Source organism: Corvus moneduloides, chromosome 23, assembly GCF_009650955.1.
Source record: "Corvus moneduloides isolate bCorMon1 chromosome 23, bCorMon1.pri, whole genome shotgun sequence".
Taxonomy (NCBI): Eukaryota; Metazoa; Chordata; class Aves; order Passeriformes; family Corvidae; genus Corvus; species Corvus moneduloides.
This window is the reverse complement of record NC_045498.1, coordinates 4,011,394-4,034,787: the sequence shown is the minus strand read 5'-3', so window position 1 is coordinate 4,034,787 and position 23,394 is coordinate 4,011,394. Positions and strand designations below refer to the sequence as shown.

The following is a 23,394-nucleotide window of genomic DNA, read 5'->3' as shown; positions in this document are numbered from 1 at the left end:
CCCAAGAACAGAGCAAAGGACAGGGTGTCACAGAAACCAGCCCGGCCTGGGGCTCCAGGAACTGCAGGGAATATTCCCTGGAACAACCCAGCTTCCCCTAACCCTCCTCAAGCCAGCATTGCCCCTAGAGCACCAGGTTCTGCTCCCAGACAGACTGTGCCTGCTGTTGTTACTTATTTATTTAATCTCCTGTTATTTATTTATTCCATTATGTCTCTGTCCCAGACCTGTCACTGAGCGAGTGCTGAGCCCTGACCCAGCTGGGTGGTGTGCCGGGGGCAGGACATGCTCTGGGCACAGGGGGTCTCCCCCCACTCCTGTGGGCTGCTCAGGAATTCAGCAGCTGGGAGCTGGCTCGCTGTCACCGCCGAGCAGGAGCGTGGGGACCGGCTGCAGTGACCCGCTGGCATTGCCTTACATGGCTGCATCCCTGGGACACTGCCGGCTGTGAGGTACCGGGCCTGGCACTGGAGTGTGGTGTGGTTGTCCCGGGCTGGGGAGCTGCCAGCGTCACCTCCATTGTGCCAGTGAGCTGATGAGATGTCTGTGCTCCCTGTCTCCAGCCCGGCAGTGCCAGGTCCCCTCCTGCTCCCAATCCCAAATGCCACCTTGTGCTCTCTGCCACAATGGCTCCACTGTGCTGGTGGCCACTGGAGATCATTGAATCCTAGAACACCCTGAGTTGGAAGGGACCCACAAGGACTATGGAGTTCAGCTCCTGGCCCTGCCCAGGACACCCCAACAATCCCACCATGTGCCTGAGAGCGTCGTCCAAACGCTCCTGGAGCTCTGGCAGCCTCCGGGCCGCGCCCATTCCCTGGGGAGCCTGGGCAGTGCCCAGCAACCTCTGGGGTAAGAACGTTTTCCTAACATTCAACTAAGAAGGCACCATGTCCCCGGTCACTGCAGAGGTCCCTGGCAGTGTCCCCCCATGCTGAGCTGGAGGGCATGAGGGGCACATAGGCCCGCGCTGGCATCTCATTCCGTGTCTGGCCAAAACGCCCGGTGAGCACATGGAGATCCTTCCCAGGTGGAGCCGTTACTGCTCCCCGGCCCCGGGCAGGGGCCGAGCCGGCCCCGCTGCAGCCGAGGGCACCGAGAACCGGTCTGACGGCGCCGGGCGGCTCTGCCGGTTCCCGCCCGCAGACGGGAGATGCTCCGGAAGACGGGTGGAACCGAACGCCGCGACCTGTCCCCGCGGCGGGGCCCGGCTGCGCGGAGCTCGGGGATACACATACAGACCCCGATGCACCGGGCGCATCTCGCAAATCGGCCCGGGGGGCGGCGGGGACCTGGCAGAGCCCCGTGCGCCCGACCCGTCCCGTCCCATCCCGCCGCGCTCCGCCCCGTCCGGTGGGCGCAGGACCGGCTGCAGCGCGCTCCGCCCCTCCGCGCCCATCGCCGGGGCCTCGGGGCGCGGGGGCCGGGCCGAGCCGTGCTGTGCAGATCCCGGGAACCGGGCCGGGCCATGCCGTGCGGATCGCGGGGGCCGAGCCGTGCCGTGCGGCGCGGGGCTCGCCCGGGAGCAGCGCTGGGGCTGCGGGTCCTGGTGCTGAGCGCGGCGCTGGGCGCGGGGGCGGTCCGGGCTCAGCCGCCTCCCTTCCCTTTCTGGGACCCCTCGCTGCCCTGGCACCGCCGCCTCGACGACCTGCTGGGCCGGCTGAGCCCCGCCGAGCTGGTGCTGCAGGTGAGGGGGCGGCGGGACCCCCCCCCGGACCCCCGCGGGATTCCCCGCTCAACGCCGCTGCCCCGCAGGTGGCGAGGGGCGGAGCGATGGGGAACGGCCCCGCGCCCCCCATCCCGCGCTTGGGCATCTCGCCCTACAACTGGAACACGGAGTGCCTGCGGGGCGACGCCGAGGCACCCGGATGGGCCACGGCCTTCCCGCAAGCGTTGGGGCTCGCCGCCGCCTTCAGGTACCGGCAGCGGGCACCGGGCACCCTGGGGTGTGGCATGTGGCCTTGTGAGACAGGTCCCCCCTTGCCTACGCCGCCCTGACACCCCTGTACTGTCCCCACAGCCCCGAGCTCATCTACCGTGTGGCTAACGCCACGGCCACCGAGGTGAGAGCCAAGCACAACAGCTTTGCTGCCGCTGGCCGCTACAGTGACCACACCGGGCTCAGCTGCTTCAGCCCTGTCCTGAACATCATGAGGCACCCACTGTGGGGGAGGAACCAGGTGCCAGCCTGGGAGGGTGTCCCCTGGCTGGGATTGGACCGTGGCTGACCAGCTGGACGTGGCCATGGCTTGCCAGGCTGTGGGGGTGTGGGGACGGGGCTCCCAGCGGTGACCTGCCTGTGCCTCGGACAGGAGACCTATGGGGAGGACCCGTTCCTGAGTGGGGAGCTGGCCCGCAGCTTCGTGCAGGGGCTGCAGGGGCAGCACCCCCGTTATGTCAAGGCCAGCGCTGGCTGCAAACACTTCAGTGTGCACGGAGGCCCTGAGAACATCCCCGTCTCCAGGCTCAGCTTCGACGCCAAGGTGAGCCCAGCAGGGCCAGGGGTGTTAGGAGGGCAGAGGACTCTCCAGGTGCTGACCCTGCTCTGCCGTGGCGCTTGCAGGTGCTGGAGCGGGACTGGCGCATGACCTTCCTGCCCCAGTTCCAGGCGTGTGTGCGTGCTGGCTCCTACAGCTTCATGTGCAGCTACAACAGGTGTGGAGCGTGGCAGGGGCCACGTGGGCTGGGCTGCCCTTGGCATGGCCAGTGCCCCGCTCTCCCGGCTGCCCCATCCCCTCTCCAACAGGATCAACGGCGTTCCTGCCTGTGCCAACAAGAAGCTGCTGACGGACATCCTGCGTGGCGAGTGGGGGTTTGATGGGTACGTGGTGAGCGACGAGGGGGCTGTGGAGCTCATCATGCTGGGGCACCACTACACGCGCACCTTCCTGGAGACAGCAGTTGGTGAGCTCGCGGGCTGGGCATGGGGTCAGTCCCCAGGCATTGCGCAGCCGTGATGGGAGTTCTCTCTTCTCCCTGGCACGGCAGCCTCAGTGAATGCTGGCTGCAACCTGGAGCTCTCCTATGGCATGAGGAACAACGTCTTCATGTGCATCCCTCAGGCTCTGGCCATGGGCAACATCACACTCCAGGTGAGTGAGGGGAGTGGGACCAGGGGCGTGGGCAGACAGCCTGGGCTGTTCCTACCGAGCACAACTGGGGCATTGGGTTGGGGTCCCCACAGATGCTGCGTGACCGGGTCCGGCCCCTCTTCTACACACGGATGCGGCTGGGCGAGTTTGACCCCCCAGCCATGAACCCCTACAGCTCCCTGGACCTGAGTGTGGTGCAGAGCCCTGAGCACCGCAACCTCTCGCTGGAAGCTGCTGTCAAGAGCTTTGTGCTGCTGAAGAATGTGCGGGGAACGCTGCCCCTGCGGGCCCAGGACCTGTCTGGCCAGCGCCTTGCGGTGAGCCCCTGCAAGGGGGTGGGCAGGGGGACGTGCTGGCTCCACACCCATGGCACACAGGTGTCACAGGGCTGCTGGTGCCCACCCTCACCCCTCTGCCCTCTGCAGGTTGTGGGTCCCTTTGCTGACAATCCCCGGGTACTGTTTGGGGACTATGCACCAGTGCCAGAGCCTCAGTACATCTACACTCCCCGGTGAGATAGCGTGGTGCCACCTCATGTCCCCCTCTCCTGGTCACTGTCCCTCTCTTCTGGGCACTGTCCAGGGCTGCTGCTGGAGCTGCTTGGCCCTTGGCTGGTGGCCAGGGCAAGGGGCGTGTCCCCATTGTGCCCCTACCCTGGGGCACAGCTGCCCCTGTGTCCTCTGCTCTTCCCTGGTACAGGAGGGGGCTGGAGATGCTGGGGGCCAATGTCAGCTTCACGGCGGGCTGCAGCGAGCCACGGTGCCAGCAGTACTCACGGGCAGAGCTGGTGAGGGTGGTGGGGGCGGCTGACGTGGTGCTGATCTGCCTGGGGACAGGTAGGTGGGAGCGGGAGGGCACTGAGTGGGCACTGCCAGGGGCAGGGGAGTGCTCTGGGAGAGGGGGGATGCCCATGAGCCCCTCTGAGGCGGTCAGTGCCCCTCTGCCCTGTCTGCCCAGAGGGGTGTAAGAGGCTGTCCTTGGCTGTCCCCACCTAGGGGTAGATGTGGAGACAGAGGCAAAAGACCGGAGTGACCTGTCTCTGCCGGGGCACCAGCTGGAGCTACTGCAGGATGCTGTTCAGGCGGGTAGGGCCTCTGTGGGACCTCAACCTGCCCAGGTGTTTCCCATCCATGGGACACCCCAGGGCCATCCCAGCAGTGCCAGTACAGGGCTCTCGGTGACGGCCACCTCCCTGCAGCCGCTGGGCGCCCCGTCATTCTGCTGCTGTTCAATGCGGGGCCCCTGGATGTGAGCTGGGCACAGGCACATGACAGCGTGGGAGCCATCCTGGCCTGCTTCTTCCCTGCCCAGGCCACTGGCTTGGCCATAGCCAGGGTCCTGCTGGGCGAGGCAGGGGCCAGCCCGGCTGGCCGGCTGCCGGCCACTTGGCCTGCAGGCATGCACCAGGTAAGGGCAGGGCTGCTGGTGGCACTCATAGCCTTTCCCTGCCTCGGTGGCTGGAGCAGCTGTGGGATGCAGGGCTGGTGCTTGCTTGTGCCTGCCCAGCCCTGCCCTGTTCCACTGGCCCCTTGTCCCACAGGTGCCGCCAATGGAGAACTACACTATGGAGGGACGGACATACCGGTACTATGGGCAGGAGGCTCCGCTCTACCCTTTTGGGTATGGGCTGTCCTACACCACCTTCCGCTATCGGGACCTGGTGCTGAGCCCCCCAGTGCTGCCCGTCTGTGCCAACCTCTCTGTGTCTGTGGTGCTGGTGAACACGGGGCTGCGGGACAGCGAGGAGGTGGGCACAGCTGCTCTGCACTGAGCCGGCTGTGCGGGGTACAGACGTGCCCAAGCTTCTCCCTGCAAGGGGGCTGCTGTGAGGTCCCATTGTGCTGACTGCCGTCCCTCCGTGCAGGTGGTGCAGCTGTACCTGCGCTGGGAGCAGTCATCCGTGCCGGTGCCCCGCTGGCAGCTGGTGGCTTTCCGCCGTGTGGCCGTGCTGGCCGGCCGGGAGACCAAGCTGTCCTTCCAGGTGCTGGCCGAGCAGCGCGCGGTCTGGGCGCAGGACTGGCGCCTGGAGCCCGGCACCTTCACCCTCTTTGCTGGTGGGCAGCAGCCGGGCCAGAAAACGCGGGCGCCGTCGGAGGTGCTGAGCGCGCGGTTCAGTGTCACCGGCACGGCCCGGCCCCTCCGTGGGTGTTAGCGGCGGCCGGTGGCCACGAGGTGCTGGCAGAGAGAAGGGACGCGAGGTACCCTGTGTGCCGCGGGCAGCGTGGTGGTTCTCTGCCCTGCAATAAAGTGCTGGTGCTCCGTGGCAGCTGTGGTGCCTCCCCTCCATCCTCCCGGCACGGCTCTGGGATCTCCCCGGAGCAGGACCGCACTGCTCTTGCCCTGCCCAGTGCTTTCACCCTTCTCCTGTCGCTGTCGCACCCCGAGGTGCTGCTGCAGCCCCACACCCTGTCCGTGCCCCACACCGGCCACGGGGCAGCGGCCGCCCGGACCCGCGTGTGCTGCGGCCACACGTGCCTGCGCCTCCCGCTCTATTTATAGCTGCCGGGCTGCTCCAGCGCATTCCCTGGGCCGAGGGAGCGGGTGATTGGCAGCCCTGGGAGGCTCGGGAGGGCAGGGCCTGACCCTTCTTCCGAGGTAGGATCTACTTCCCAGGCAGTATCCAGGGAACGGGCAGGATGCTGCAGGGAAGGGGGCAGAGATGCAGCTGTTGGAGCGACCGAGCCCTGCGCTGGTCTGAGGGACAGGTCCAACCCTGCAGCAGCTCGGGGGCTGTAGAACAGCGCTGGGATGTGATTCTGGCAGCAATGCTGGCGGGGAGCCGGAGCCAGGCAGGAACTCCTCCGGATGGTGTTGGAAGACTGTGATCTCCTCCAGCCCCGAGGCCGGAGGCCAAGGTGGGGGTGGCAGGGAGCGCCTGGGGCTGCCCAGGCCTGACCCCATGACATCAGGACACTAATTACAGATGCGGCTTGGGATAATTACAGAGCAGGCACGAGCTGTGGCAGGGCAGGGCACAGCCTGCTGTGGCTCAGCCCATTGCTGGCCCATTTGTCACTGATACCCAGAGGGGATTGTCCTGCAGCAGCCGGGATTTGCCATGGACAGTGGCGTAGCCCCATGGCAAAATGCTGGGGGTCTGGTTGTAGCCCTGAAATGCTGCTGGTGATGGGTTCCTATTGCATCCATCTGCCCCAGGACAGGACATAGGCACTGACACTCATCCCCAGGATCCTGTTGGGTCACTGCCCCATGGCTAGTGGGAATCAGCTGGAGTGTTTTGGGGACCAGGATTCAGATCAGCCCTTGTGGGCACCATGTCACAGAGCAGCAGGGTGGGAGCAGCCTGGGGCCAGTGCAAAGTCCTGGGGCTGAGGAGAGGTGGGAGCAGAGGGATGGGGAGCAGGTGGAACGGGTGGGATGGGGTGTCCCACATGGAACTTTGCTCAGAGGTGCAGGCAGGGTTTGTTTGCCCTCCTTATCCCTGTTTGCTCCCAGAGTCCCACAGCATCAGCTCATGCTGGCAGGGCTGAGCTGTGGCTGTAGTTGTCCTTTGACTTTGAGGTGCTGATCCCTTCGGGTCCCTACAATCAGTGTCAGGGCCAGGTGTTGGGCCTCGGGGTGCAGCCCCCTGCCCAGGCTGGCCTGAGGAAGCCACGGCAGTGTTGCATCCCACGCTGCAGGGCTGAGGAGCACAGGGAGTGCTGGGGCATGCAGCAGCTAGGGCTGGGTGCCGTGCTCATCATGAGCTCATCGGATTTTCCATCAGCTCAGGGAGGGCAGCTGTTCCCAGCACCACGGGAATGGGGGGGCTGGACCCAGGAACCCCAACACAGCAGGGCTCTGCCTGCAGCAGAGCAATTGATCAATCCCTGCTTGTATAAGCCCATCGACTTGAGCTGGTGTGGTGCTCACGAGCCCTCTCATGTTGCACTATTGGAGCACAGCCACAGGCCCTGTACACCCATGGTTGCCCCTTCCTCACCATGCCCCCTGCTCCAGACTGACCCCACAGTGGGGAGAAGGACCATGGACATGGCTGGACCCAGTGCCAGCCTGTCCCAGAGCCTTGAGATGCTCATCTGCTCTGGGTGATGCTGTGGGACCCACAGGCAAAGAGGCTTTGGAAGCCACACACAGACACCCTTGGAGGATGTCATGGAGTGGTTCCAGTCCTGCTCTGCCAGATCCCTTGTGTGCCATGGAAATATGGGGTGGTAGGGCCGCCGGAGCCCCTTGGAGGCTCAGCCATGCAACGGTGTGAGTGGGGCTGTTCCCCTTCCCTGTCCCAGGGCATATCCCAGCTTTGTGAGCTCACTGGGACTTTGCACTCCCTGCCATCCTCCTGGGGTACTCAGCTCCCAGAGCTGAGGCTTGGCCATGCAGCATTCCCTGGTGGGAAGTCAGCTGGCAGGTGAGGCTCTGGGAGTTTTGGGAAGCCTCTGCTCTGTCTGAGCCAGGTGAGAGGGTGCCGGCCTGGAGGCTGTAGGAGGGTGATGATTTTAGGGTGATTTGGGTGTAGGGCTACCCCTGCAGCATCACAGAGTGGGGCCACCCCATCCACTGAGGAACTCCCCATCTTTGAGTCAGGGGAATGCACTTCCAAAGGAAAGGGCTGGGATTTCGGTAAACCTGTTTGCCTGGTAGGTGAGGGAGAATGAGTGCCAGGGGATCTTCTGGCCTGTGGTGACATCATCCCCAAAACAGGCATCTGTGATGGGTGCTGCCCGCAGAAAACTAACTGCTCATATACACACCCAGAGCCGGGCACTCTGCGGGATGCCTGGAGCAGTCTGGCCCCGTGGTGGACAAGGACGTGTCCCTGGCTCCTGGTGCCCCTGAAGAGCCTGGAGCCGTGTTCCTCCCACTGCTGGTCCTGCCCACTAGTCCCCTACCCTGGCCGTGCCGCTACACTCCCGTCCTTGCAGGGCCGAGAGGGGTTTCAGCCCTGAGCCGGGCCGAGCCGGGGCAGCTGCTCCTGCCCGGGGAGAGGGAGAGGCCTCTGCTGTCTGCCGGTTACCGGGGCAGGGTGGGATGCGGTGGGGGAGCCCCGCGAGCGGGGGCGGCTGCTGGCGGTGACTAAGGCTCACGTGTGACGGGGAGTGGGGGAGAAGCAGCTCCAAGGCCTCTCGAACAGCTGAGGTGGGGCTCGGAAACGGGAAACCGGTGTCTTTTTGGGGTGCCTGAGGCTGGGGCAGCTGGTCCGGGTGGCGCTGGCTGTGCATCGAGGTGCTGCTCGGGGCGGGGCGTTTTTGCTGCGGAGCCAGCGCTTCGCGCGTGACTGGAGCATCGTAAAATGTGTGTGCGAGCCCCAAAATCTGGGAGAGCAGGGGCTGGAGGCGGGCGAGCGGCCGAGCAAAGCTGGGGGATGCTGAGCACTGCGGGGGCAGGCAGCGGGTGACGGACGCGGGGTCCCAGCCGCGGCTGCGGGAGGAGCGTTGCCGGGTCGGGGCTGCGGGGCCGCGTCTGGAGCCGGGGCGAGGCGGAGCATCCCCCGGCCGCTCCCCCCGGCCGGAGCCGCGGGGCCGGGGCGGGGAGCGCTGAGCGTCCTCCCCCGCGGGCCGGGGGGAGCGGGGCTGGGCCAGCCCCTGCGCCTGCCGCGCCATGGAGCGGAGCTGCGCCGGGCGGGAGCCGCAGCCCCGGCCCCAGCCCCAGCCCCTCGGTAAGGATCCGCGGCGGCACCGGGGCCGGTACCCGCTCCGGGGGGCGCCCGGGCCCCCTCCCTTGAGGCGGGGCCGCACGGAGTCGGGGTGCGGGATGCGGCCGAGGGGCTGCGGGATGGGGCCCGGGGGTGGGGGGTCTGCCGGGGGGTGCGGGATGCGGCCGGCGGTGCCGGCGGAGATGCGGCGGCCGGGTCCGCGGAATGCGGCGGAGCGGAGCGGGGCGGCGGCCCGGAGAGGCGGTGGAGGAGCCGGGGGGGGAGGGGGGGGCAAACGCGCTGCCGGGGCCGGGGCGGCTTCCCGGGAGGGACAAAGCCCGGGCACGGCCCTTCCATCTTGGGGAGGGCCGTAGCGGCCCCGGCCCCGCCGCCGTGGGGGGTGCAAGGAGACTGCCCTTGGGGAGCCCCGAGGGTGGCGGCGCCGGCGCTGCCCCGGCTCGTCCCCGCCGGCCGGTGGGCGATGCCCCCTGTGGGAGGCACCCGCTGCCCCCCACCCGGGGCCGCCCCCGCCCCGCCGCGTGGACTCGCGGCTCGTCCCGGCAGGGCCGGTCCCGCTGCCCCGGGATGAACCGGGGAGGGCGGCGGCGGCGGGGCCGTGCTCGGGGCCGGGGCCGGGGTTGGCGCTGCCTCCCGGGGCTCCAGCGCAGTGCTCGCTGTGACTAAGCAGAGCTCCGCGGCGAAGCCGCTTCCCACCGCGGGAGGAAGAGGAGAGGCGGCTCCCCTCCCCCTCGGCCCCAGTGCTCCATCGCCCACGGCCCGGGCCCGCGGAGAGGGAGGGATGGCTGCGGCTCCCGGCGGTGCTGAAAACCGGTGGCTCCTGCACCAACCGGCCGCGGGTCCTGGCATCACTGCCCGAACGACGCGTCCTGCGCCAGACATGTTGTCTGAGTCCCGCTCTCTGCCTGCGCCGCCTTCCCGCCCGCCGTGGCCTGCCCACTCGATGCTGTCGCTGCCCGGGGACCAGGGCTGGCTGCTCCCGGCTACCCTGGGCTCCGCGCACACCTGGGTGGGTCATTGGCTGCTCTACTGTGAGCACAGAATGGTGATGAAGGAGCGCGGGCAGCTTTGCACCATGTCCTCCTTCAGGGTCCATCCCTGACCTGTCCCATGTAGGTGACCTGCATGACCGGGCAGCGTGGGCTGCTCCCTGTCTTGCTGCCTAGAGCGGGTTGGATCCACCAGCAGGGATGGGATTTCAGTCTAGGGGCCAGGACCCACCATGGTGTGGGGCAGCCAGTGGCACTGGAGGCCAGAAACTCGTGAAGGGCAGCCAGGGCAGGGTGTGACCTGGGGAGCTGCCCAGGTGGGCAGAGGGATGCAGTGGACAGAGGGACAAGGGCCAAGGCAGGGAGCAGGTAGAGGTCTGTTTGTATCCAGGTTTCTCCCAGCTTCTCCAGCCCTTCTACCTTGGCACGGCGGAGAGGGAGGGTGAGCTGGTTGTCCGCCAGTGCCTGTGTTTGGGAGCAGCAGCTCGGGAGTTCTCCCAGCGCGGGAGCTGCTGCTGTGAAACCGTCAGAGCAATGTGATGCGACGTGCAGAGTGGTGATGTGACAGTCCCGTGGTGCCATGTCCAAAATAGTTAGCACAGCTCTCTCTCCTTGGAGGGCTCTGGGCAGGGTTGGGCAGCCCCACAGGCAGCCTGCTGGGAATGGACCTGGATCCTGCATGGCCCCAGCCCTGGTAGGTGCCACATCCATGTTGTGAGGCACAGGACCTGTTTTTTGGGGATACTGACCTGCTCCCCAAGGGGCTGGATGCTGGCAGGTGCAGAGCCCCATGCCCTGCCTTCCAGCCAGGTTTCTGTTTCCCAGCATGATGCTAGCAGACAGGTTTTCAGGAGCGTGGCTGGGCTGGCTGCCCTGGGCACTGGTGGACCGCCACATGGGTCGCCCCAAGGACAAGGGCACCTCCTGTCGCCACTGCCAGCGTGCCAGATGGATGGTGGGCAGGTGTTCCTGCCCCTGCCCTCGGGCTGTTTGGGGTTGCGCTGTGACCACAGCCACAGTTTGCTGTGGGGGTGCTGGGGCCAGCAGCAGCTCCAGCTCTTTCCTCTGCCTGTGTTTTAAACCCTGGAAACCCCCTGGCTCTGGCCTCACTCTCACCACGAGATCCCAAGTTCCCCTTGTTGCTCTCCAGCTCGGCATGTAACTGCTGGCTCGGAAGTGCTGCGGGAGCTCAATGATCTCTGCCCTGGCCCAGGGGCTGGTGCAGTTCCCCCATGGCTGCCCCCCATATGCCTATCCCAGAGCCTTGGCAGGACACGAGCCCTGGGAAAGAGGGCTGGATATGCCTCTTTCTCCTGCCTGGCACCTGGTTATGTCCTCCCAGGGGCCCTGCTGCCTGCCCCCTCCTGCCTGCTCCAGCCTGTCCCCGGAGGCCTGTCCCCCAAAGCGGGGCTGTGGGCAGTGGTGGGGCACCGTGGGCTGAAGCCCAGCCAGCTGCCAGCTGTGTTTCACTGGCTCCAAGCTGGCGGGGAGAGGAGCCAGCCATGGGTGACAGTGCCCGTGTGCCTGGGGACAGGCTGCAGGTGGCTGTCCCCATTCTAGGCAGGGTGTCATTGCTGATGGCGGCTGCCAGGGTGGCACTGGCCACCCCCGAGGTGGGGGCTGCTGGCATTGCCCATGGCTCCCTGCCCAGGCATGTGAGCTGTCACTGAGGGTGCGTGTCAGTGCTGTGCCTGCAGACAGGACACAGTGGGGACGTGTTGGGAATGTGCTGTGGACGTGCCAGGGATGTGTCAGGAGCGCTTGCTCACTGTCCCTGTCATCCAGGTGTGAGTGTTGCTGCAGCACAGGGGAATCCCAGGAGCTGGGTGGGACAGGGCAGGGCTGAGCCCCAAGGCACATCTGAATGTTGAGGCGGGGGTGGGATCAGGGGCAGCACTGGGGCTTGGAGCACCCCCAGGGCTTGAAGCATCCCGGTGCATCCCACAGTGCTCTGGTGGCCTCAGAGTGGCCACCAGCACCCACAGAGCAATCCCTGCCCTGGAGCCACGGCTGATTTCCTGCTCTGCACCAGGACCTGCTGGGACAAGAGACCCAGGGACTCATTCCCGTGGGGCTGCTGTCAAGGCGGGGGAGGCAGCTGGGCACAACTGCACCAGGAAGGGCCCAAGGGTGTATTGTGCACATGGATGTCCCCACGGGCTGTGGGGAGCAGCCCTGCAGGGCCAGCAGTGGCTCTTGGGGCTGGCCTCAAGGTCTTGTCCTTGGCACAGCAGGGACTGGTGCAATGGCCAGGGTGGCTGGGCGCTGTGACACCAGCACCTTTGGGTGTCACAGCGGGTGGTTTAGTAGTGGTCACCGATGACCTCCACTGCACCACCAGCCCTGCTCTCCTGGCCCTTGGGGCAGGGGTGGGCCCTGGCTGATGACCCCTGCCCCGCTGGGCGCTGCACGAGGAGCTGTGGAGCGGGAACACAAGGATACGGAGCTGGGGGGAGCTGAGGTGACATCAGGAGGGTGCCCCCCCGATCTTATGGGCAGTGCCCTGCAGGGGTGTACGGCGGACAGTTAATGAGGGCCGCTGGTCCGAGCAGTGCCCGTGGGCCTCGATGTGCTCTCGCTTCACGGCACCGGGGATCTGCCTCCGCCTGGCTGAGCATCCCTTGCCGTGTGCTGGTCAAGGAACCGTGCTGTGCCGGGCACTGCCGGGCCGGAGGTGCCGCTGGTGCTCGGTGGCATAGGCACCAGTGCCAAAGGGACCCATGGGAGGAGCAGGATGAGCTGGGTGATGCGGCGTTGAGGGCAGCACCTCGCCCTGTGCTGGGCACGGCACCGTCCCGGTGGCAGCAGTGGGGCCGGTGCCATGCAGGCTCGCCCGGGCTGGGTGCTGCGGGGCAGCCGTGCCTGTGTGTCTGGGGGGACCAGAGCTAATCCTTGTGGAATGCCCTGGCTGGGGGAGAGGGGACGCCCGCGCCGCTTGGGCGCAGGCAGCGTTGGGTTTCAGGGCAGCTGCCGTGCTGGAGCAGCGACAGGGACAGATGGTGGCAGGGCTGGCCCTGCCCCACGCTGGGGGTCTTGGCTGGGCCTGGAGGTCTTGGCCGTGCCCACAGCCCTGCCCTGGCCACAGGTGTTGTTGTCTCTCTGGCCAGTGGGGCAGGGCAGATCCCGCCCAGGGCTCTGTGCCTGGCTGTGTGGGGTGGCAGGAGGCACCCACTGTCCCCTGCCAGTGCTCCCCACATGTCCAGGGCTCTCTGAGGTATTTCCATCTGCTCAGGGGATCAGCCTGGCCTTGATGCTTTCGCTCAGCCCTCTGGGCAGCACTTGGCTGTGCTACCACAGTGGTCCCAGGGTCACCCCTCCCAACTGGCACACACGTGGTGACACTGCAGGTGCCATCCTGGGACCTGGCACCTGGGAGCTGCCAAGCCCTGCTGCCTATGGATGCCCATCTGGGGCAGCCCTGGGGGGACAGAGCAGGGGACCCCCCAGTCCCAGCCCCTCATCAGACCGCTGGCCGCCTTGCAGGGTGCAGCGTTGGGGACGTGGGATGTGCAGGATCAGGGCCAGGGGATGGGCCGGCTTCCTGCGGCAGAAAATACCCGGAAGGTCGGCGGGGCGGCCAGGGCTGGCTGTGTCCCGGGCTGGCTGTGTCCTCACAGAGTCCAGGGTGGAGGAACCCTGTTAACACAGTCCTGGCCTGGGGGGCTGCAGCAGCACCCCCAGCCCCTCTCTGGGGACCAGGGGACCTGGGGTGTGCCCATGCTGTCAGTGCAGGGGGCTGGCAATGCCTCTCTGGGTAGCCTGGGCTGACCCTGGCTTGGAGTGCTCCAGCATGGGATGGGTAAGAAGCCATGGGGTGGGTGAGAAGCCATGGGGTGGGTGAGGAGCGGCGCCGGCTGTGTTTGCAGAGCCCACACTTTGCCCCTCGCTGAGGGTTGTGGAGAGCTCTGCAAACACGGCTGAGCCGGCGCGTGACATCAGCTGGTGGTGGGTGCTGCTCGCTGGGGTTCTGCCATCCCCCCTGCAGCTGGGGGCTCGCTCTGCAGTGGTGCCCAGTGGGCTGGAGCGGTGTGTGCTGGGATGGCTCTGGCATCATTCCGGCCAGGAGTGTTGGTGCCGCCGCTGCGTGGGGGTTGGAGTTGGGATCCTGGCAAGTACTGAAGGGTTTGTTTGCAAAGGGCTGATAATGGGGGCCGGGGGAGTCACCACCACTGTTGTCACTGCAGACACTTCCGTCACCACTTCTACAGAGGGCACGTGCTGTGGCATTGCCAGGCGCTGGCACCGTGTTGGGGTGTGCTCAGGGCTCCCTCGGGTTGCCTGGGGGGCATCCAGAACGGGGGTGATCCCCCGGGCTGCCCCACGGCCGGCCCCACGCGGGAAGGGGGCTCTGTCTGGCGGCCTCGTGTGCATTCCTGGGCCATGAGTTCATGGCTGCGGGTCCGTGGCTCGATGGGGGCCGTAGGCTGTCACGGTGACGCCACGGCCCGCGCCCATCCTGCCTCCGGCTGAGCTGTCTGTGCCGCGGAAGCGCTCGACGTCCTCGTCCCCCCGGGGAGAGCTGCAGGGGAATGTGGGGTCCCTGTGCCCATGGGGGGGTCTCTGGCCCCGTGTCCCCCCACGGCAGGGCCAGGCGGCAGCTGCCAGGGGATGAAGGGCAGCTTTGTGGTGGCAGTGCCTGGCGGAGCCCGGCTGTCCCTCTGTGCATTGTGTGCCCAGCGCCTGGCACCCGCCGCGGGTGCCCCCCAGGATCGGGGCAGCAGCAGCAGGGCTGAGGTGGGATCCCACTGCCCTCCCCGGCCTTGCTCCTGAGGGCTGTGTTTGGGGGGGACAGGGCTGTGCCCCTCTGAGGGCTGTGTTTTGGGGGGATGGGGCTGCCCAGTTTAGTGACCGCGTGTTCTGCTCTGCTCCTCTTGCAGGGAAGCCACCATCCCCGATGGGAGACAGCATCCCCCCACCCTCTGCACCACCCCCTTCACCTGGGGATGCCCTGCAGGGAGACCGCAGCCCCCCTCAGCGTGACCGACCCGGCCCTCCAGATGTCATCCCCTCGGAAAAGACCGTCCCACCCATCCCTGCAGCCATCCCCCCCTCTGAAAAGATTGTCTCGCCTGTCCCTGCAGCCATGCCCCCCTCGCGGCGGCCCGGCTGCCCCCCGGCTGTGATGCCCCCCTCTGAGAGCAGCCCCCCTCAGCGTGACCGACCCAGCCCTCCAACTGCAGCACTGTCAGGACAGCCTGTATCTCCCAGCCCTGCAACTCTGGTTCCCTCAGCACAGAGTGTCCCCCCCCAGTGCGACTGGTCCCCCCCCGGGCCCCCCAAGCCCCCTGGGACAGAGCACCCCAAAGAAGAGGCACTGCCCCATGCCACTGGCCAGCCTGTCCCCGTCCACGCTGCCGCCCCTTGCTCGGCAGAGACACCGCCCCACGGGAGCCAGCCCCCAGCCCCAGCTGCCGCTGAAGGGGCTCCTCCTGATGCCAGGAGCTCCCTGGGTGCTGCAGCCGGGCCCTCGAAAGATGTGACCCCCTGCAGCAACCGCCCCTCACCGTCTCCTGCTGCCAGCCCCCGACCCAAGCAAGGTGGGTGCCAGGAGGTTGTGGTGCTCCAGTGATGCTGCACCCTGTGAGCACCACTGGATGCCTGGTGGAGCTGGGTGCTACCCTGACGGTGTTTCCCCTCTGCAGATGCCCAGAAAGCCCAGGCAAGGCACAAGCAGGCAAAAGAGCGGCGTGAGGAACGGGCCAAGTACCTGGGTATGGGGCTGGGAGGGAAAGTGGATGGGGGGGAGGCAGGGGCTAAGGAGCTTTGCTGGGTCATGGGCAATCCCATTAGCTGTGATGAGCTGAGCCCAGGCGGACACGGTGGTGCTGGCAGCTTTGCCCACCAAGCACACCACTGATTCCCCAGCACACTGCTGACCCCTGGGCACACCACTGACCCCCCGGCACACCACTGACCCCCAGGCAGGCCACTGACCCACCAACACACTGTTGCTCCCTGCTCTGGATATTCCCCGGGTCTGTGCAGGTGCCACCAGCCTGGTGCCCAGCTCTGTCATGTGCAGGCAGCCCCAGGCAGCCCCACAGTGGCTGGGGGCAGCGGGCGAGTGGGGCCCCTGCGTCGCGCATGGGGCCTCCTTGTCCCTGCGCTCTTTCCACCCTCATTCCCCCATTGTTCACCGCGCGGCTCGGCGGGCTCCTGACGGGCTCCCGGCCTCCCTTTTGTCCTGGCCCAAACCCCTCCCTCGCCGGCCGGCCAGCCGGCCGTGATGCTGCCTGCCCCGCAAGCCCGGCCGCGTGTCCTGGCTGCAGCCAGCCTGTGGCCCCACACCACCGGCATGGGCATGCGGTCCCATCACGGGGCTGCCCAGGGCTGTGCCTCCGGTGCGATCCCACTGCCCCCCACAGCTGCCAAGCGGGTGCTATGGCTGGAGAAGGAGGAGAAGGCCCGGCTGCTGCGGGAGAAGCAGCTGGAGGAGCGGCGCAAGCGGCTGGAGGAGCAGCGGCTGCGAGCGGAGAAGCGCCGGGCGGTCCTGGAGGAGCGGCAGAGGCAGAAGCTGGAGAAGAATAAGGTGGGGATGGGGATGGGTATCATGGGTGCAGTGGACAGAGGGCTGGGGCAGCACATGGATTGCAGTCCCTGAGGAGTCCTCATGGCTCCATCAGTCCTTTCAGGAGATGCTTCATGAGCCCTTTGGGAGCTGCCCACTGTGCCCATCCTCTGCTGCCCCTCCTTCATGGTGCAGAGCTTGCACCGTGCCCAGCTCCTTGGCACGTGTGCCCTGGCCAGGGCAGGCATCACCGTCCTGTCTCCCTCCAAGCACCAAGCATCCCCATTGCTGCAATGGCCTCATGCTGGGAGGCTCTGGCTGGCCCCAGCCCCACTCCTGCAGCCACCGGGCTCAGCCTGTCCCTCTCCCTCGGGCAGGAGCGCTATGAGGCAGCAATCCAGCGGTCGGTCAAGAAGACGTGGGCAGAGATCCGGCAGCAGCGGTGGTCCTGGGCTGGGGCCCTGCACCACGGCTCCCCTGCGCACAAGGACGGTGAGTGCCGGGCGGGGCACAGGCACCTGGGACCCTGTGGCTCTGATGGCAGTGAGGGCAGCTGGGCATCTCTCTGCCAGCCCTCAAACCCAGCTCAGCCCCACTTGGTGGGGTCATGCTGCCATCACTCTGGACTGTGCTGGGGACTGATGGGGTGCTGTGGCTGTTCCCTGCTCCTGTGGGGCTATGTGTAAGCTGGAGGCTGTGTGTCACAGTCCCTGTTCCTCTCAGGGACCTGCGTGGGGACAGCCCTGGCTGCCTCAGCATGCCATGGCCATGCTGCCAGGTCTCCAGCAGCCATGAAGAGCCCCTGGCCCCAGGGGCTGTGGAGCTCCATAAGGCCTCTGCGAGCTCTGGTTGGGGTCTGTGCTGCGGCGTGTCCCCTTGTTCCCCAGCTGGGTGGGGGCAGTGTTTGGCCCCTCCAGGTCCAGTGTGGGGGTGACCGTGGCTGTATATGTGGCTGCAGAAGCTGGTCCTGCTCCTTGGGGGCTTCTCAGGGACACCCTGCACGATTCAGCACTTGGACATGTCTCCACTGTCCCCTGACTGCTGTGCTGTGCTGTGCTGGCAGGTGCTAGCACTCTCTGGTATGGATGGTGACATAGAGGGGAGCGCTGTGTATTTGGGAACTGTCTGGCCTTCATGTGCCATGGGGCAGCTGTTGTGGCCCCGGCTGTAGCTGGCCAGACTGTGTACAGGTGTTGTGTTCCTGGCTGTACCTGACCGGGCTGTGTACAGGTGTTGTGTGCCAGGTTGCGCGTACTGGCACGGTGTGCCCAGTGCCATGTGTGTACAGGTGTTGCGTGCCCGGCTGTACCTGGCTGGGCTGTGCGTACAGGCTCCATGTTCTGAGTACACCTGTCTCGGTGCTGTGTGTGCCACTGTGGCTCATGGCACACTCGGGGGCAGCCCCTTGTGTCTGTGGTGCAGCACCTGGCAGGGTCTGGCAAGGGGACACCTTCCCCTGCCACCTCCCATTGGGATGTGCCGCTGGAGCTGCTGCCAGCTGTCACTCACCATCTCCCGCCTCCACCGCCCCTGAGCTTCCCTGACTGTTTTGTCCAGAGGAGCCCGGCCAGGGTGGGGAGATCCCAGCTACTTGTGGAGGTGCTGCCAGCCACCAGCACTGTCCTGGCAGTGCCGTAGTGACCCAGCACTGGTATGATGTTGTCTCGTGTCTGTCTGGACCTGCTGCCCTCACCCTGCTCCCCCAGGGTGGATGCTCGCCTGGTGCTGCCGAGGTCCCCGGCCACCCACTCCCGATTCCCAGGACTGTGTTTGGGAAGACTGTTGTAGCGGGGCCTGGGAGCCGCCCTGGCTCTCTGAGGATGAGATCCCTGCATGACCCCAGCATGACCCTGCAGGGTTCAGACACTGCCATACTGAATGCCAGTGCTGTGTGTTGTGTCCCCAGATGGCAGTATCTCCTCTGACCCCACTCTCTGCTGTGTCCCAGAGTCCAGCATCTCCTGCCCCAGTCTGTGCCATGTCACTGGATTCCAGCATCTCCTGCCCCAGTCTGTGCCATATCCCTGGATTCTAGCATCTCCTACCCCATTCTATGCTGTGTCCCCGGACTCCAGCATCTCCCCTGGTCCTTCCACTTCCGCCCCAGTGCCCTGGCACGGCCGTGCATGCTGCATGTGGGGGGCCTGGCCCCGGCCCCGGGACCTTAATGCCCTTGTGTCTTTTCCCTCCTCCAGGTGCGAGCCGGTGCTCGGTGTCCGCTGTAAACCTCCCCAAACACGTCGACTCTATAATCAACAAGCGGCTCTCCAAATCCTCCGCCACCCTCTGGAACTCTCCCAGTAGAAGTAAGAGCCCTTTGCGTTTGCCCCAGCGCAGGGGGCACAGCCCGGCCCCCGCCCAGCGCTGGGGACCCCCGAGGCCAGGGTCCCCCATCACCAGGTGTCCGCGGAGAGAGGAGAAGCCGTTTGCTGTTTGCGGGAGGAGGCTGGAACCGGCCGGTGGCTCCTTGAGGCTGTGTGGGCTGGGAGGAGAAGAAAGAAGAGGAGGAGGAATGGCTGGGTGGTGGCAGCCCCGTGGGGCGCCAGGATGGGGATGGGAGCCTGGCTCCCTGCCTCAGGGCAGCTCCAGTGGGTGCCGGTGCACCCACAGAGGGGCTGCCTGTCACTGGCCCTGCTGGGGCTGGGCACAGTGCCGGTGTCCCCACAGGCTCCTGGGGCTGGGTGCCACAGAGCTCTGTGGCCATGGTGCTGCAAGGTCGTCCTGGCCCTGGGAGTGCTGCCCAGGGCTGCAGCCATGCCGGAGGGATGTGTCCAACAGAGGGATGTGTCCAGTGCCGGGGCTGCTGTTGTGTTTCGGGGTTGCCTGGCGATGGGCGCCTTCCCGGATGGGTATAAATAGCCAGAGCAGCTGACGCCGGTGGCTGCGGTGACGCAGGCAGCTCCCACCGCCCTGTGCTGGGGCTCAGCCCAGGGACAGGCACCTGGGGGCTGTCAGCAGTGCCCGGGTGGGAGCAGCATCTCCCTGGGCCGGTGCCAGACCTGCCATCCTGTCCCCCCGCAGCACCCATGGCTTTGTGCTCTCCCCTCCCGGCAGCCGGTGCTGCCCCTGGCATGATGCCCAGTGGAGAGGGGCAGAGGGGCCCTGTCTCCATGGGTGCTTCCCATGCGCCGTGGGGTGTTTGGTGACACATGCTGCAGGGCAGCCGGTGGCAGCCCTGTGCCCATCTGAGCCAGCTGTGTGGTCGGGCATCGCCGTTCCGTGAGTGCTGTGAGCCTGGTCTGGCTCCTGGGGCATGCTTGGTGATTCAGCACAGCTCCCGCGGGATGAGGGCACACTGTGGGGCAGCTGGCACGTGCCAGAGCCTTGGTCACACAGGGTAGGAGCACAGAGGGATGCCATTGCTGGGCACAAGGAGAGGGCAGAGTGGAAGGGCTGCTGTCATCAGCGTGGCACCCAGCACCACTGGTACACGGTGACTGTGGTGTCCACAGGACACAGGGATCCCACTGTCATCATGCCACAGCGCCGTCCCACAGGTGCCCAGCCGCCCGCGCATGCTTGGGCCCGCATGACCCTTCATCCTGCTCAGCTGTGTGAGGCAGTGGGGACCCTTCCAGCTGCCTGGGGTCGTGGGGACCCCCTCCCCAGCACGTCCAAGCTCTGGGCATTCCTGAAACTGTGCATGCGCCATGGTACTGCTGCAGACACATGGCTGCTCCCTCCCAGCGGTGGCAGGACTGGGGTCTGAAGGTTTGTGGCGCACTAATGGCCCCTGTTCCTCCCCAGACCGGAGCCTGCAGCTGAGCCCGTGGGAGAGCAGCATCGTGGACCGGCTGATGACGCCCACCCTGTCCTTCCTTGCGCGCAGCCGGAGCGCTGTGACGCTGGCTGGGAATGGCAAGGAGCAGGGTGAGCCCCCGGGGCTCAGGGACACCCGGGTCCTGGCACAGGCAGGGAACCGGGATGAGGGAGTCTGTAGTCAGTGGGGAGCTGGAATTGGTGCTGGCTCTGTCCTGACCATGGTCACTCCTCTCCCAGTGCCTGTGTGTCCCCGCTCAGCCTCTGCCAGCCCCCTCAGCCCCTGCCACAACCACCGCCTGCCACACCGCTGCTGGGAGCGCCGGAAGGCGGCCGCTGCCAGCCCTGATGTGACGCCACGCCGCAGGACCGAGCCCTCGCCCGTGAGTGCCACCTCCCACGGGACGCTGGGTGCCAGGGCAGCTGTGGGACACAGCGTGGCTTCCGGCCGAGCCCAGCACCCAGCGCTGACACCATTTCTGTCTGTCCTTGGCCGGGGCAGAAGAAGAAGGAGAAGAAGGAGAAGGATCGGGACAATGCCAAGGAGCGCAGTGCCCTGTCCCGTGAGCGCAGCCTCAAGAAGCGGCAGGCACTGCCGGCAGCACAGCCCCGGCTCCTGCCTGCGGCTGACAGCAGGTCAGGACCTCCTACCCCGAGGCTTCCCAGCCCCTGACCCCACCCGGGGGCTGCCCCAGCCCCACTAACACGGTCTGTTGCTCTGTTTGCAGCCCTGGCCCCAAGAACCGTCCCTCATCCCCTGCCGTTCCCAAGAACCGTCCCTCGTCCCCTGCCACCCCCAAGAACCGTCCCTCATCCCCTGCCACCCCCAAGAACCGTCCCTCGTCCCCTGCCACCCCCAAGGCCCGGCCGGCGTCCCCCAGCCCGGCCTTCAGCTCTCCCCACAAGCCACCCCTGCCTCGAAGTGCCCATTCCTCCCCCAAGGTGCGGGCCAGGGCCCGGGAGGAGCGGGGGGAGCAGGAGAGCCAGGCGAAGGTGCGGGAGAGGATGGAGGAGGAGCGGGGTCTGGCACCCCCGGCCCTTCCTGAGCCCCCCAAGGTGTCCGCAGAGCCGACAGCAGGTGGGTACAGTGTGGCCAGGGAAGCCGTGAGGCTGGGAGAAGCCAGAGCAGCCCTGACGCTGCCTGCCTCCCCCAGCACACCCAGTCCCTACGGCCCCCGGCCCTGTGCCGGCCAGCCCCCCAGCCAGACCCTCCGCCGGCACCACGGACCGGGAGGAGGCTGCCCGGCTGTTGGCAGAGAAGCGACGCCAGGCCCGGGAGCAGCGGGAGCGGGAGGAACGGGAGCGCCGGGAGCAGGAGGAGCAGGAGAGGTGGGTGTTATCCCCCTAGCCCCCAGCCCTGGCCTCCTGCCGTGCTAAGGGCTCCCTCCCCGCAGGCGGGCGCAGGAGGAGCGGGCGCAGCGGGCGGCCGAGGAGCAGAGCCGGCGGGAGGCCCTGGCACGGCAATGGGAGGAGGAGCGGCGGCTGCAGGAGGAACGAGAGGCCCAGGAGAGAGCCCGAGCCGAGCGAGAGGAGATGGAGCGGCTGCAGAGACAGGTTGGGGTGACAGGGTGTGGGGGAAAGGGGCTGCAGGGGATGGGGGGACAAAGGCAGGGATGGAGGGGGAAGGCAGGGATGTTCTTCTGGGGGATGAATGGGTGAGAACCAGCCCAGCGCCTCAAGGCCCAGGGTGGCAGGAGAGAACATGGGGCAGGGCTGTGCTGAGCTGTCCAGGCAGCACATCCCATCAGTCCCTGCTCTGGTCCTTGCCCCATCCCATCCCTCCCTGTCGCATCTCATCCATTCCCCCTCTGCTGTGACACAGAAGGAAGAGGCCGAGGCCAGGGCACGCGAAGAGGCTGAGCGGCAGCGCCTGGAGCGGGAGAAGCACTTCCAGCGTGAGGAGCAGGAGCGGCTGGAGAGGAAGAAGGTGAGGGTGGGGGGCTCCTCCAGGCAGGGGCACAGCAGGTTTTTCCCTGGAAGGGATCCTGCCTGGCACCAGGGGCAGATCTGGGTGGCCAGGGCCCCTCTGTGAGCCCCTCTGTGACTGCAGCGCCTGGAGGAGATCATGAAGAGGACGCGCAAGTCGGATGCAGCAGACACCAAGGTGGGAGCCTGTCGTCTGTCCCGGGGCACAGGGAACTTGGGGCACTCTACAGAGCCCTCCTGCCCCTGCCCGCAGACCCTCACAGCTCTCCTGTCCCTGCAGAAGAAGGAGGACAAGAAGGTGGTGAATGGGAAAGCAGCTGAACAGGAAGATGTCCCAGGTGTGTGGGCACCCCAGGATCCTACTTCCCCCAGCCATGGTCTGGTCTGGGCCATGGCTGAGCCAGGTTCTGCCATGTCCTCAGGCCGCGAGAAGCACCTGGGGCCAATCCCAAAGGCAGAGGAGCTCCCGGAGACAGAGACCCCAAGCGCAGGGACACCAGGGGGAACGAAGGCCTTGGTGGGCGAGGGGCTGCAGCCAAGGTGAGCACGGGGACACTGGGGGTGCCGGGGGGCAGCGGGGCTGGGGCTGAGCCCAGCCCTCCCATCCCGCAGCTCCAAGGAGGCAGCGGCCCTGGTGAATGGCGTGCAGCCCAGCAAGCACGAGAACGGCTTCTCGGGCACCGAGGGCTCCAAGGAGCTGCGGGATCTCTCCCACAACGGTGGTAGCCCCGGCAGCATCATCCCCTTCGGCGACAAGGAGCCTTTCCTCAAGCAGGCCGTGGTGAAGCCCCCGCAGGTGACAGGTGAGCAGCGGGAGGAGTGTGGGGGGACGGCGCTGTGCGTACCTCAGGCTCACACTGCTCTCCCCACCCGCAGAGGTGCTGTGAGGGCCTGGCCGATGTTCCCAGGGGCCACTGCCCGTGCCGTGACCCCGGCGGCGGCCCATGCAGACCCGTAGCTGTCATCAGAACACGACCCTTGCTGCTCCTCCCGGGCGCCCGGGGGCTGTGGGACCCCGGCAAGGACGCCTGGCTCCTCTCTTTGTTCTCGTTTTTATTTCGTTTTGTTGGGTTTTTTATTTTAAATATGCACCTTATCAGACTGACAGCCCACCCTCGCAGCCTGCCGGAGCCGCCCCAGACGTGTGGTGTAATGATGTAGTTATTTAACTCGCTGGGTACAACGTCTGTGAATACTGTAAATAGAGCCGGCCGGGCGTGGGGATGCTCTGGGGGGCTCGGGGAGGTGGGGGTCACAGCTCCTTGTCCCCACATTCCCCCGCATGTCCCTGTGTCCGGTGTCCCCGGGCCCGGCCGGCACCACGCTGCTCTGTGCCCTTGTGACAGTGTTATGCATCCAGACAACCTTTGACAACAATTAAAAGTGGACAATGCCCTCGGCGTGCCTCTCTGAGTCCGGGGAGGGGACTGGGCGGGTCCGTGCCCGCGCCTCGGTGTTGGGCAGGGCAGGGCAGGACAGGGCTGGGCGCTCTGCCGGCCCCCACAG

The 23,394-nt window shown here is 66.6% G+C and overlaps 2 protein-coding genes across 3 annotated transcripts; both read left to right on the top strand.

The window, feature by feature from the left end:
• Positions 1-1,138: 1,138 nt before the first annotated feature.
• LOC116455126 (probable beta-D-xylosidase 2) lies at positions 1,139-5,356 on the top strand. Of its 2 annotated transcripts, none has more exons than XM_032132595.1 (14): positions 1,139-1,687; positions 1,756-1,916; positions 2,021-2,063; positions 2,313-2,483; positions 2,564-2,655; positions 2,747-2,904; positions 2,989-3,092; positions 3,185-3,409; positions 3,518-3,603; positions 3,792-3,928; positions 4,088-4,177; positions 4,291-4,499; positions 4,633-4,839; positions 4,957-5,356. In XM_032132595.1, the coding sequence occupies exons 1-14, from the start codon at positions 1,154-1,156 to the stop codon at positions 5,242-5,244; spliced, it is 2,505 nt and encodes an 834-aa protein (XP_031988486.1). In that variant the 5' UTR covers positions 1,139-1,153; the 3' UTR covers positions 5,245-5,356. The 2 variants fall into 2 exon arrangements, with proteins under 2 accessions (XP_031988486.1, XP_031988485.1); XM_032132594.1 differs by having other exon boundaries at positions 2,021-2,180.
• A 3,240-nt stretch (positions 5,357-8,596) lies between these two features.
• Positions 8,597-23,284, top strand: MAP7D1 (MAP7 domain containing 1). Its single transcript, XM_032132528.1, has 18 exons — positions 8,597-8,712; positions 14,573-15,232; positions 15,338-15,406; positions 16,061-16,224; positions 16,581-16,695; positions 18,399-18,509; positions 19,951-20,073; positions 20,203-20,345; positions 20,465-20,598; positions 20,691-21,040; positions 21,117-21,291; positions 21,357-21,516; positions 21,785-21,889; positions 22,013-22,066; positions 22,142-22,226; positions 22,311-22,428; positions 22,501-22,691; positions 22,765-23,284. Exons 1-18 carry the CDS (start codon positions 8,655-8,657, stop codon positions 22,773-22,775), a joined length of 2,826 nt encoding a protein of 941 aa, XP_031988419.1. The 5' UTR covers positions 8,597-8,654; the 3' UTR covers positions 22,776-23,284.
• Positions 23,285-23,394: the final 110 nt, after the last annotated feature.